At 36.7% G+C, this 14,191-nt stretch overlaps 2 protein-coding genes and 1 long non-coding RNA gene across 4 annotated transcripts in view; all 3 read left to right on the top strand.

The window, feature by feature from the left end:
- LOC141804051 (chemokine XC receptor 1-like) overlaps positions 1 to 3,003 on the top strand; it is a 75,063-nt gene extending 72,060 nt beyond the window's left edge. The window contains exons 1-2 of one of the 2 annotated variants that reach the window (XM_074688288.1): positions 1,235 to 1,282; positions 1,933 to 3,003. In XM_074688288.1, coding sequence (XP_074544389.1) covers positions 1,943 to 2,998 — 1,056 coding nt within the window. In that variant the 5' untranslated portion in view covers positions 1,235 to 1,282; positions 1,933 to 1,942 and the 3' untranslated portion in view covers positions 2,999 to 3,003. Of the gene's footprint in view, positions 1 to 1,234; positions 1,283 to 1,932 lie in introns of those variants that run through there. The other variant, XM_074688287.1, reaches the window with a different exon arrangement.
- Positions 3,004 to 3,780: 777 nt separating this feature from the next.
- LOC141804653 (chemokine XC receptor 1-like) lies at positions 3,781 to 5,232 on the top strand. Its single transcript, XM_074689215.1, has 2 exons — positions 3,781 to 3,802; positions 3,970 to 5,232. Exon 2 carries the CDS (start codon positions 3,981 to 3,983, stop codon positions 5,031 to 5,033), a length of 1,053 nt encoding a protein of 350 aa, XP_074545316.1. The 5' UTR covers positions 3,781 to 3,802; positions 3,970 to 3,980; the 3' UTR covers positions 5,034 to 5,232.
- Positions 5,233 to 5,973: 741 nt separating this feature from the next.
- Positions 5,974 to 12,703, top strand: LOC141804941 (uncharacterized). Its single transcript, XR_012599667.1, has 3 exons — positions 5,974 to 6,097; positions 6,488 to 6,529; positions 12,458 to 12,703. It is a non-coding gene; the product is annotated as an uncharacterized LOC141804941 (long non-coding RNA).
- Positions 12,704 to 14,191: the final 1,488 nt, after the last annotated feature.

Raw genomic sequence — 14,191 nt, 5'->3', positions numbered from 1 at the left:
AATTGTAATGCATTACTTAAAAGAGTACAGTATACCAGATTTTTTCCAGACACATTTTTGACTACAGATATTAGTCAGTTAACTTAATCCAAATTTTGATGCTTTAGTCTTTGAAACAAGAACCTTGAATTTATCTAGTCCAAAGATCTTGACAAAGTCTTACTTCTATATGCCTGATCGTAATCTATAATTCAAATTAGATTATAAGCACTTAAAAAGGTTTTTTCTAAATATTCTTTGCGGGTCATCCAGGACCAGATTGGTTTATGACACACAGTCCATATGACCACACCACGCAAACCAACCAGTTTTAGTTACTCAGTGAGAAGAGAGATGTGTGTTCTTCTCTGCTGAAAAGGATTTCCTGGATTTATTTGTAGGAATGATGGACACTGGAAAAAGTAAAAGGACAGAAGAGCAGAAGCAAGCTGAATAAGAGAGAAACAGAGCACAAACAGAAACAGCTGTTATTCTGCAGTAGTCCGTTCAAACTTGAAAGTCTATCTATAAAACGAAGAGTAAGGTTTGGTTTGCTCTACTTGGTCAGGAGTTCATAGATGACTACATTACTAGGAATCCTTAACAATACAAGTTATGAACATAACTTAGAGCACCAAGCCATGAGTAATGCTACATAAAGCTTGAGTTTACAAAGTTGGCTCATTGTCGCATTTCAAACAACAGGGCTACACATCTATGAACACATGCATTACCTCATCACTTTGTATCTGGTAAAGAGTTATTTTGAACAAAGAAAGGTATATTAAAAAGAAAATCTTATCTCCATCAATTTGCTTCAAAACAAAGGCACATCTTAGTAAAAGTCACAGCCTTACAGTGGGTGCAAGTGCTTGTGGGAAACGGAGTCTTCATCCGGAAAAACACTAGTTTTACCGAATTATCCTTGTGGCATCTTTAAAGTTTGTGATATACAGTGAATCTACAAATAAAAAAAACCCCCGAACGATTAAATATGATACACAAATATCTAAAAAAATGTATTTACTTTAAATAAAAAACTTTAAATAATGACATTTATGATGATCAAAGACTCTTGGCAAAGTAAAAACAAGCCTGTATGACTTATGGAGAACATACCTTGTCCCACAGATGTTTGAAAAAAAATATTGTTTGACAGATGTCATGTGGATCTGAAAACAAGTAGAGATTTCTGTTCACCTTTGTGGTTGTTATTTAAGGAGTTGTGGTTCACAGTTCCAGTGTTTCCAGAATCATTTGCATGAAAGACCTGTCCATGACATACAGCGGTGAAAATCTGCAGGTAAACGTAACTTTTTTTGTTTTTTTGTGTAAGGGATACTGAAAAAGTACATTTCTATTTAATATTGCTTTTTCAGCTTATATTATGTTAAAATAGATATAGCATTTGAACAAAGATTGTAATATTTACCTATATGGCTTTGATTCAGAGGGAGAGTATATTGTACATGCACAAAATAGACATTTGAAAATTATGACCTTCTAGTTTACTCAGAGGGTTAAATAGCTTCTGATTGTTTTGTGAATTTTGAGGTTCTTGACCCTTATGACACTGCTGTAACTTTGCATTCTAACATCTCTAAAACAAATCTGGTTCATCAGATGGGATAATCTCTGTTTCCAGTGATGCCAAAAAATATCCCTGAGCTGTTGTAGATAAAGTCATATGGAATTAATGAGAGCGCTGTTCATGAAGAGGGACTTTTAAAAAATAAGGGGTTCTTTCTTTTTCCTGTGTGCTGGTAGAATATGAAGGAACATCAGAGTTTTCTCAGGTTGAAATAATTTGGGTGAATAGACTGGAGTCTCCCATGGCAATAATAGGATAGCTGTTTTTCTAATATAGGAAAACAAAATGGTTTGTCGATTGGATAAAATGTTTTACTTTTGATGAAAAATCTATCTAAAATCTTCCTAAAATTTCTCTTGTAGCTGGAGAAAAATGGTTACAACTGAGGACTTCGCCACCACAGCTTCAACAAATACCCCCGACTACTCTGACTACTATAGCTATGACTATGAAGATGAATTGTGCAACAAAACAAATGTCATTCAATTTGGAGCGAACCTCACCCCTGTCATCTTCACCATTGTGGTGATCTTGAGTCTGTTTGGAAACATCTTGGTCATCGTGATTCTGGCCAGATATGAGAATCTCAAATCTCTCACCAACGCCTTTATCTTCAACCTGGCTGTATCAGATCTGTTCTTCACCACAGGTTTACCTTTCTGGGCCTATTATGACATGTATGGATGGACTTTAGGGGACCTTATGTGCAAATTAGTCAACTTCATCTTCTGTGTTGGCTTTTACAGCAGTGGCATTCTCCTCATCCTGATGACCGCTCATCGTTACGCAGCTGTAATGTACCCTCTGTCAGGCGTTGTGTCCATCACAGGCTGCTACAGTGTGTTAACATGTGTGGCTGTTTGGGTGGTGAGTTTATTAGTTGCCAGTCCAGCTTTCATCTTTGCTGAAGTCCAGAACCCGAATCTGTGTGTATATGTGGATTCCTACTGGAGCTTATGGGGAATCTATCAGCAAAACATCCTCTTCATTGTTAGTTCTTGTGTGTTTGTTACCTGCTATTCACGGATCATCTGTCGACTGCTTCGTCCAACCGCCCAAAGAAGAAAAAACAAAACTTTAAAGCTTATTTTTATGCTAATGGCTGTTTTCTTTGTGGGGTGGGCTCCTTACAATGTTGTAATTTTCCTTCAGTCTATGCGTTTCTGGGCAAAACCACCTGCTGACTCAAAGACTGTCGCTGCAAACTGTGGCTCTTCAGAACAGTTGGATTACGCCTTTTACATTAGCCGACTGGTTGCCTTCATGCACTGCTGCCTCAACCCTGTGTTTTATGTTTTTGTGGGGGTTAAATTCAGAAGCCACTTGAAGAAAATGCTTAAAGGCTACAGTGATAGCAGCAGTCGCCGAAGTAGACAGAGCCGGCATACAATTACATCAATCACAAGTGGTGAGGAGTTTTCGATGTAGTTGAGTGGGAGACAGCAGTAAATCCAAACCTTGTCAAAATGTGCCTAATGTCACTTTATCAGTACTTGTACATAAGTATAAGTCTGGCAAATCTAATCAACATTTATCTTAAACTATTGAATTCAATTGTTTTTTGTTTTTTTAATGGTTTATATGTAGTTCCTGCTGTTTGCTTTGCATGTCTGTGGTCAGTGAGCTAAATGCTCACCTCACTGGTCTAACATGTCTAACACTTACAGAACTGTATCCACATCAGTCATTGTGGGTGTATGGGTGTGTAACTGCAAAGTTTTCAACATGTGGTGTACAGAATGGTGATTTGTCATGAAAAAGTTTAGTCATAACTGTGCTTGTAAAATAAAATAAAAAATAGCTGAAAGTTTTTCACAACAATCATTTTGGTCATTTATTGTGGTAATTTCTTTGATTAAGGAAAAAGTTTTGAAAAATTCAAGCTTTGTTTCTCTGTACTTTAAAAAATTTGTGTAATTATTTGCTTTCTGACATGATATGGATCACATCTGTACAATAAATTAAACAGCCCTCAGTCGTCTGGTTTGTCTTTTTTTTTTTGAAAAGGGGGATTTATCATCATTATAGTATCAAGTTAATGTCACCAAAGTTTCACATTTGAGAAACAAAATTGCAGCTTGAGCTAAATTCCTGCCACACTTTAACTGGAAAAATGATTCAGCATCTCTGACTCAAAAGAAACAAAAAGGGGAAGCCTCTGTTTGCTCTTTTCTTTGATAACTTCTCACCCTCACTGCAGTTCAGCAGAAGACTTCAGAGCTGTTGCCATTGGTAAGTTTCTTAGAGGCTACCCTTGCTCCTTTTGTTAAGATAGCTAATGTATTACCTACTATTTTTTCAAATTTAAATCTTACAATTAGCTAATTTTTACAATCAAAATTTTCCTCTTGGTCTATGTTACATTTTGCTAATCCTAATTTTGTGTTCATTTTCCCCAGAAAACCCAACAATGTGGTACAACTACAGTATGAACTTTTCTTTGGAAGATGCAGGTAATGGATCGGATAGTGTGGTATATCTGTGTCCTGAAACGTTTAACTTCAGCACTCTCAGTGGTGCTTTCTTCATTTTGATCTTCATCTTCAGTCTCATGTGCAACGCTCTCCTTTTATTTGTTCTCGTCATCTACGAGAACCTGAAAAATGTCACGAATCTCTTCATCCTGAACCTGGCCTGCTCTGATTTGATCTTCACTCTAATGCTTCCATTCTGGGCTGTCTATCATCTGCACCACTGGATCTTTGGGGACTTTGCCTGCAAGTTTAAAATTGCAGCATACTACACGAGCTTGTACAGCAGTGTCATTCTGCTCACTGCCATGACTGTGGATCGTTTCATAACGGTGGTGCTATACAACTCAGCGAATAACCCTGCAAGGAGGCGAAGGAGGCAAAGATGTGCGGTGGTTTCCTGTGCAGCTGCATGGATCATCAGCATTGCTGCATCTATAAGTGAAGCTATGGAAGTAGAGGTGGTGCCACACTGGAACGGTGATCTCATGTGTGAAACTGCATCTAACAGCACTTCTGTCAACATGGGATATTATCTCCAAGTGTCACTCCTCTTCTTCCTCCCATTTGCTATCATTGTCTTCTGCTATTCTGCCATCCTGAGAACAGTCCTGCAGGCTTCAAATAGAAAGAGATACAGGACTGTAGTGGTGGTCTTATGTATTGTTATAGCCTTCTTTATCTGCTGGGGGCCCTACCATATTTTGTTTTTCATATATTCCTTTTATCAGCCAAAAGGCTGTGTTGAGAGTGATCGTTTCTACATTGCCTATTCTATTTGCCGTATCTTTGCTTATTCTCACTGTTGTATGAACCCTCTGCTGTATATGCTCTCACAAAAACTGCGAAGACATCTTATGCAACTTTTACACTGCAACAAAGACACAAAAAATAACATGGAACAAAGCAATGGCTACAGTACGTCTGCTATTCATAACGTGGCTTTCACGGCACAAAGCTCTGCGGTCATGTTGGATTTACCCTCCAAGTGACAATTCACTTATAAATTCAAATTAACTAAAAAGTGTTAATATTTCAACTTTGTTTTTAATTCTTTGCATATTCCTTGCTGAGTGCATGGATCTTTTTATGTATTAGCTCTGCAGAGTGCCAAGTAAATACGTAAAGTATACATCAAAAGCATGTAATGTGTATGAAAATATGAGGATGAGCTTTCACTTCAAAAGCCATTTTGAGAACTTTGCTGTGCTGTCTGTTTCATACTGAATAAAAATGCAGAGAAATCGTCAAGCTGTTTTCACTTCTTTTTTTTAACCAAATGTGTTGACATGCAGAAAAAGGCCTACATTTTGAAACCTGCAATGGAAGTGCTGTTTCTTGGAAATGCCCAGACAGAGTGAAGCAATCAGTTAAAAAAAAACATACACTTTCTGGAGAGAAACTGTTATTTTTATTCAGTTTGGCAATTTATTTGTGATATGTAATATCAACAAAATTGCTGAATTTTGATTTTTTTTTTAATCTATTTTTTTTCTTTTACTTTTAATTTTACTGTAATTAATTTCATGATATCAGGTATACAATTTTTTCTTCAGTTTGCACAACTTTTTAGGCTTTTATTTTGAAGGCGCATTTTAGGCTTATTTGACTGGGAAACCGGATATTGGAAAAACTGCCATCAAACGCCATCAACTGGTAAAGCTGTAGAAAGGTTACTTTCTGCTCCTGCAGCACACTACATCACCTTACGAGTAAAAGGTATGTAATCTTTCACATTTATCTTAAAATACTGTTTCAACTTTTATTTGAACTCTGTATTCATCGCTGATGGGATCTAGATGTTTCAGTCAGAGCTCCATTAGTTGTCAATTCAATATGCTGACACTGCTAGCACAGTCAGGCCTGACTGTGCTAGCCTGACACTTGACAGTTTTACCTTTGGGTTAAGAAATATGTGTTAAATGTGAGAAAAAAAACCTTGGACAGCTCATGTTGTTAAATATGCTATGAAGAGGATCTGTTTTGATTGGACTGCTTCGCCACCTTCTGGCCTGGAGTCTCTGCACACTGTCCTAAAGATGTAACTTCAAACCAGGTGTGTATTTGTTTTGGAACAATTTTTCTTCGTCCTAGTCAACTATTTACTGGATACAACGCAACGAGATAAGGTACTTATCAGTACAGTTACATAGCACTGTTGTTTGAAATGTGACAACAAGCAAACGTTGTACTTTACATCAGTAACCGGCTATATGTAGCGCTACTAGCAGTCCTGTGCTACGAAGTATTTTTAGGCTAACGTGACAACAAGCAAACTGTCAGTTTATTCAGTAGTTTAGCAGTCATCTCTATGTACTGCTACTGACAGTCCTGTGCTCTGAGACCTGTCTGTAGTGTGTAATGTTGGTAAATTCTTGTTAGCTATGTCCTGCCAGGCATTTACCAAGCAGAGCTAACGTAGCCTCATTCTTCATTTTATTAATAGACTATCAAGTCTGAACAGACCACTGGAGAACAACTGCTGCATGTGAGTTGGAATGGACATTATCACAAACAGTTTACCCTTTTTAGCCTTAAGCTACACTACAAAATTAATCACTTAAATCGTATTTAGCAGTAAAAAATGCAGATCTCTCTTTAAACTTCATCGGCCGGCGTGGTGATGTCAAAGAGACTTGGACATGCTACGTAGCTATGAAGAAGCCACCAGGTAGCATTTCAAAATAACGTACAGTGGCACTGAAAATATCATTCTAAAGTGGGCAGACTTTTTAAAGATCACTTTCAAACTCCTCACAGCCCCTTTAAATAGTTACCCATGATAAAACACTTTATGAGTCGATAATCAAAATGCACAAAGTGAAAGATAAAAAAAAAACATCTTAACTATTTTGGTCATCTCTAATTTTACTATGTTTTAAAAGAAAAAAGAAACATGCAGCTCCAAATGTTCAAAGACTTAAAAGGAGGCATTTTGGTGCCAGTTTGGTCTTTGTGGTTAAGCCGTGCACCTCAAGCGTTTCAAATCTAACCAGCCAAATCTTTCTCAGCAAAAAGGAATAAAAAGAGCACAAAGATTAAAAAAAAAAAAATCAAACTTTTTTTTAATTGCTTCTGTGTCCTAAAAATCATTACGTACTAGCTTTTCCTAATACATGTTCACAACAAATAGACCATATAGATCGTGTCAACAACTTAACAGTGATAAAGGAAACATCAGCATAGCTTAATATCAATCTGATAGCTTTACACACTTAATTTGTTATTCTTCAGTGAATTAAAAAAATAATATTTCAGACAACACTTTTTTTTTTCTTTTTACTTTTTTCTTCTTTTTTTTCTGATCTTACTGCACTAAACATATTGACCCACAAGATGGCAACAAAAATGTCAGGAAGTTAAGCTTGTGGTTATCTGTAGGTCATTAAAAAAGCAGAGGGTTTGTATTATAAAAAAAATTGTTTGTTGTTATTTGCACTGATTTTTATGTGATCACTGTCACTTTTATACACTTTGAAGGGTGTTATTCATACGCATTGTTCACTTTATGTTTCGTGATAAGGTTAAAAAAAAAAAAAAAAGTGAGGAAAAAACTGCATGAATATTGATATTGACTATGCAAACTATGCAATCTCTTTCATACCTTAGCTCTGCAATCCAAGTTCACAGATTAGGCTATGTAGTGTGATGTATGTAATCCAATGTCTTAATGATTCATTATGTGTTGTAAGAAATTGTGCAAGAATTAACTAACTGTGCAGGTTTTCTTGGGAATCCACTGAAACCGTAAATGAAGCGTATATGTCCTCCTTCTCTTTTTTCAAACCAGCCCAGCCCAGCGTTTCAGAGACGACAGACTGTGTGTTTGTGATTCAAATCTTTGCCAGTCAAGTGCACCAAACCTTACCATGCGCTTTTCGGTTTCTTCTTCTTTAAGTAATTCCAACAATTATGCAATGTCCCCTTTTATTCACTGAGTAAATTATTACATCAAGCCTTTTTTCTCTCCTGTGGTCCACATCTCTACGTCTATTATATGTAATTTGTTTCTCTGGAGCCCCGTCAGTGTACTTGAATGTGGTTGAGCAGCGTGGCCTTGATAGCTCCATGGGGGGTCCAGAGAAGAGTGTACGGGGACAGCTCAGTGGGCCACTGTAACAGCACTCGTATCCCTCTCTGGGGGTAGATTAAGCTTAATTAACTAAACCATCCCACACGCTTGGATGAATGGATACAAGTCAAGGGCAGAGCAGTCACGGGTGTGCTCACACATTCTCTGGCAGGCACTGAGAGGGAGTTTTGTGTCATTTTTTGGCTCTGTGTGTGTAATAGTGGCAAAAAATAGCTGGTGTAGCTATAATAAAGTTGTGTGTACGAGTCAACAATTAACTGCACTGTATCTAGTCTGTAGTAAGTCACACAAAATGCCAGTGTCCCTAAAGTGGCCTAGTGAAAGCTGTTTAAAGAACAGAAAGAACACAATGTGACACACAATTAAAACACTTCAAAAGCAAGAGTTTAAAAACAGATTTTAGACTTTACCGCACTAAAAATAGCCCTTGAGTGTGAACTAATGATAGCAAGAACCAAATCTAGATTCAGCTGTAGATGAAAGACTTGTAAATCTCCATTGGAGCTGTATGGTACAGTTTAAGGGAAAATAGTGCAGCAAAAGAAATCACAAATTTGAACATCTCAGATTATCAGCATTTTGAGTGTCAAAACTCTGTAAGATGTTCTTGGGAATCATGGCTTGTTTTGGAGTGAAACAATCAAAATCCAGATTTTTTTATTTTCAGTGTGCATGTTAAGGCATATAAAGGTTGTATTACAACAAGTGATAACATTTAAGATCACAGAGAAAAGACCAAAACATATAAAGAAGAAAAGAAAAGAAAGACCCTGAAGCTCAACACAACCAACAATACAAAGCATCTCATTTCTTATCTTTAAGTCAGTGTAATCTTCCCCTAGATCATTTTCTTCGCAAATGATGTTGTTGTTGTTCACTCCTGTTTTTAGCCACGAGCTACACAGCTGTTGCTGTTTTCTTATAGTCTCTGCTACTAGCCCTCCATGGCCCTAACATTCACTCCCTGCTCAACTTTTCTCTCAGGCACCTCACCCTCCTTTTCTCACAATGATATCTCCCCTTTAATTTTGCTTATCTATAACGATAATTACTCCAACCATATGTGCATTTAATTGATGCCTTGCAAATGTGTAAATGTGTGCGTGTGTGTGCGCGTGTGTGTGTGTAAATGTGTGTGTGTGTGTGTGTATACTGTGTGCATATTGCTAATAAAGTCTTATTGCCTGTTAATCTGGACTGTCAGGGAAATGCAAGCGAATCGATTAAGTGTGTCAGCCTTATCATTACAAACAACTGTTTTAGTGAACAAATATAGATGACTTAATCCGTGCACGACATACACGGGCATGTATGACATTTCCCTAATGCACCTCATCCTGATTAAATTCATCATGGGGATAAAATGTTTTAGGAAGGGATTAAAATCCATGTTTCACTGTTACCACACACAATAATGCAAACACATCCATTAATGATCTACACAAACATAAATCCAGAACTGTGACAAGTTCATTTGAAAAAAAAAAAAGAAGATGTCCTTTTGATGGATGAGAAATCAAAAACAACCAACCTCTCAGGCTGAATCTCAGCCTTTGTTTTTCAGTTACAGTTCTACATGTGTCCACTAGAGGGGGCTTGGATAATGGCATAATGCTCTCCATTTCATCATTACCTGAACATTTTAATGATAAGATATTCTGTGTATATCACAAGAAATGACATTCACTCTTGTAGAGTGTTAAAAAGATTTTAGTTTTTATAAAAAGATGATGAAGAGATGTAATTGCCATGAATAGTTTTATGTTTCTGAGGGGTTGGCTGTTGTATATTTTCCAACACGGTGATTACTACAAACAACAATCAATGTCTGTTTCTATACATCCTACACTCTCTCTATTTAAGGGTCATCCTCCCCTGCTTACCTGCTGTTATCAGATAGAGAAACACAGTGATTAACTGCCATGGAGACTTAATTAACAAATCAAACATCTGGATATTCATTCGAAGCCTACTGCAAAGGCTTAGCTGTCTCTTCTAAAACTGGCCATTTGATGTATCAAACCGTGTGTCCTGATGTTTCCCGCTAAAGTTTTTCCCATCTGGCTTGTTTTGCGTCTTCACTTTTCAAGCAGCATCTCCCACTTTGCAACTTTTGAGCTGATTCTCATTTATGAGTATTTAATTGATCCTTTCAGGTTACTTTGTGGAATTATACATGACTGGATGATAAATGAAGACAGATTGGACAAGGCCCTTGAGATATGAATATGGACACATACCAACATTACATAACATGAGGCTGTGATAAAAAATTCATGTAACCAGAAATCACACCTAAAACCTCAAAGAAGAGGAGAAATGAATATTATCATGAGATTTTACTATAGCGTTTTACCTTCACATTGAAGGGTTACATTTCTGTCCAGGGAGTAACACACAGAAAAGAAAAAAATAGTGAAAATGTGTATTGAAGTAAAACCTACAAATGAGCAAATATTTGCTAAAAAAAAAGAAAGAAAGAAAAAATTTCATTTGTGCGCACAATTTATTTCTTTTTTATCATGAGATTTTTATTCTTATTTTTATTTCATGATTTATTGATTTATCTGTACATGGTTGTATGCCACAAAATGACACAAATCTGGCAATTATTTTTATTTTTATTTTTTTTAAAGGGAAAAAAACAACATATAATTTATAAGACCAAGAGATGAGTAGTTCAGCAAGTAGTAGAATAAATTGATGGCAAGTTTTGACTGCTCTGACATAATATAAAAACTTCACTTGTGTCAACATCAGTCAAATGAATAAGGCTTTTTGTCTCCACTTTATTGCACCCTCATAACTGATACCGAACATATAACAGCACTTAGCCTATATGTAAATCTACATTTTGAGGGTCTTTTTGCAAATGTATCCTTTTTTGTGTTGCTTCTGGTGCCCCCTGTGGAGCAAGAGATGCTTTTTTGCCAAGATTTTTTTTCCCTACACAGAATTTGAGGTTTATCTTTGCAAATTAAAAATGTCAAAAAATGGCTGTCTGACACAAATCCAAAGCTGTGTTTACTGGCATTAAAATATCACAATATAAGTAACCATATAGAAATAACAAGTTGATCACACTCTTCTCCTTTTGTGGGTCATGCTGAAGTCACATTACTTTTTTTGTCTATTCATAACCAGATCAAAATTTCTCTTCAGTCTTTTTGAGTAAAAAGATAAACCAAATCATTTGGATGAGAATAATTCAATAATTTAAACCTGAAAACTTTTACACTTGAATTATTTATTATTCATAATTATTTATTAATTATTCTGAAAACTTCTGATTCTGAAACTTCTGATTTAGACTATATCACACAATGAGGTGAAAAATAATTAAGTATTTCAATACTTTTAATACCAAGTGCTTTGGACTAATAGAATAATAATTGTTATGTTGGCAAGTATCAAGCAGCAGCAAAGCTTGTGAGAAAAAGATCCACACTCATATTTTGAACATGAAGTTGCCTTAGGAGACCGAGGATAAGAGAGCAATTGCTGTTGGTTGACTTAGATATAAGGTAAGGATAGAGAAAGATGGTTAGGTGAACAACATGGCACAGTGATTCCCTGGGGGCTGTGAAACACTGAGAGAGGGTTCTGATATACCTTATTCAATATTGTAAAAATCTGAACAAAATTATGGTAAATTTTATATTAGACAATTCAAACAGAAAATATTTGAAAAGTTTTCTTCTTTTTTCACAGCCACAAGACCCCAAGGTGACAAAGCCAGAATATCAATGATATCAGCGGAAATTAGCAACATGTGCACAAAGGTTGACTAATTTTCAACCAATCAGTTTATTTAAGAATCTGAGGCTTTTTTTGTTTGTTTGCATGTTTTTGGATTGTCCTATGACTAGGAATGTAATGATACACCCAACACACGATTCAATACGATTTCCAAAACTGGGTTAACAATGCGATTTTCTCACAATGTTTTTCACAGATGAAAAAAAACACAGCTTCAAACTTTTATGAATAATTTATCTATTTAACACAAAATAATTTACATAATAGTTTACATTTGAAACATCTGAACAAAAAAGATCATCATTCTGAAGGCATGGCGGCTTTTATTTTGGCGGGGCAGTGCGCCACAATCATTTACATGTACAGCGGAAACCCTGAAATAACTAAATGAATCATACACATAAACAAAATCTCTCCAAATAAACAATCTCAGGTTTGCTTGTGTTCCTAGTTTAGGATTTACGTGTTTTTTTGCAGATTGAATCATGATTTATTTTTTATCCCAGCCTATTTGAATCTTAACACATTTGTATCGATTTTTAACCTATGCTTGTATTCCCACAGCTGGGTTTTCGCTGGTCCCTGGTGGCGCTATCTTCAGGGACGCGGGTGGAGAAGTTTGGGACCCCCTTTACATAGTAAACTGTAGTCAATCCCTCATGAATTACAAGTGTGTGCCTGATGTGTGTCTCTGCTCTGCCCTCTGTCACAGCCACTGCACTACCAACTGTTCTCATTTACCACCGTTTCTTATTTGCGTCCTCTTAGCCTCCAAGAGAGACACACACCTTACATTTAAGTCTACTGAAGACTGGCCTTATTTATTCCATTAGACTGGTTTTGAGGTTCGGCCTCTTTCTTTTTGTTAGTGATTCTGCTTAAAATAGAAGTTTTTTTTAAGTTGTCCTATTATTTTGTAATAAACCCTTCCCTTTTACAAACACTTAATTTCATCCCTCTTTTGTCCTGGGTTCATTTCTGCTACTCCCCACTTACCATACCCTAGCCATCTGTGGGGAGTAACACATGAAAAGAGTAAAAAAGAGAGACAGTGATGACACCCTGTCCCAATTCATGAATGTCTACAACCTATTGACTGTTGACTCGGCTCTTCATCACACAGCTCGACTGATGCCTATCATTTAACTAAATTATTAAAAAAATAAGAAGAAAAAAAAAACAGAAAAAAGGCACACCCTCCACCAACACACAGCACTACACACCTATTCAGGATTATCACTGACAGAAATATTTATTTTGTCTCATGAAAGTTTTTTGCCATCCATTTTTCTTGACTTAATGTAAAATGTTGATCCATATTCATTGACTTTTTCTGTTTAAGCACATTGTGCAGTTTGGAAATCTAAAATAAAAAACCCAACTTTTTTAGTGTGTTTGTGGCTCATTTTGTCACTAGAGTACAAAAACAGGTATTCATAGCTTTTGGTTTTTGCTGGTATTGTACTGAAGTTTCAATTTCTGGTATTGGAACAACTCTACATCATAAAATAAGTGAACATTTCATGAAACAAGACAAGGCCAAAAAGCAAGCAAGCTTGCAAAAACAGAATATCCCTCTCATCAGATGTCATATTTCACATAACTGACATAAAATCAAATGATATGAAGTGCAGATTATAGTCCAAAGTGCTTTGTAGTGTGAATGAAACATTTTTGGATGTTCCCACTGAGAACTGGACCACAAGCTCTGGCGCTGACTCTTCAATGCTCTTCCCACTGAGCTAATATCCTACAGACCACGCTTTTTGGCTTACCCTTCCTTATCCTCAGGCTGCACCAGCTGCCGTCTACCTCCAACCACACTCCACGCCCCTCGTATGTTGTCCTCTACCTGCTTCGTCCCTCCTCCTCCTCCTCCTCATTTGTAGGTGTTCTATCCCCCTCTTTGGCCACAACTTTCCGAAAGGTGAACAGAAGTGATTCTCAATAGCACCGTGCATGACTAATGGTGGAAACATGTTAAAATCATCGCAGAAATGTCCTTGGGAAGACAAATGAATTTTCAGCAGAATAATTAACTTAATTAACAAATTTGCATGCATATTCATCAGGGCCATTGAAGTCTTTCCAGCTCAGCTTGATGAACGTTGCTGTGTAATAACCAGCTCATTTACATTCTGCCATCCACTGCCATTTGTGTGGATTACTGAGAAAAGGCACAGTGTGTGTGTGTGAGTGTGTGTGTGTGTGGGTGTGTGTGTTCATGATGCTAGGGGTACATTGCATGTGCACACACTTTTCTCTTTTCCTTAGCATGTCATAGAGAAAGCCTGATGA

This window comes from Halichoeres trimaculatus, unplaced genomic scaffold (assembly GCF_033239565.1).
Source record: "Halichoeres trimaculatus isolate MK-OKI-2021-1 unplaced genomic scaffold, fHalTri1.1 fHalTri1_scaffold_15, whole genome shotgun sequence".
NCBI lineage: Eukaryota > Metazoa > Chordata > Actinopteri > Labriformes > Labridae > Halichoeres > Halichoeres trimaculatus.
The sequence above is the reverse complement of the archived record's forward strand: the minus strand, read 5'-3'. Positions and strand labels throughout refer to the sequence as shown.

Excerpts from the sequence above, each read along its gene's own strand:
- LOC141804653 (XM_074689215.1), top strand. The coding sequence starts at position 3,981 with ATGTGGTACAACTACAGTATGAACTTTTCTTTGGAAGATGCAGGTAAT.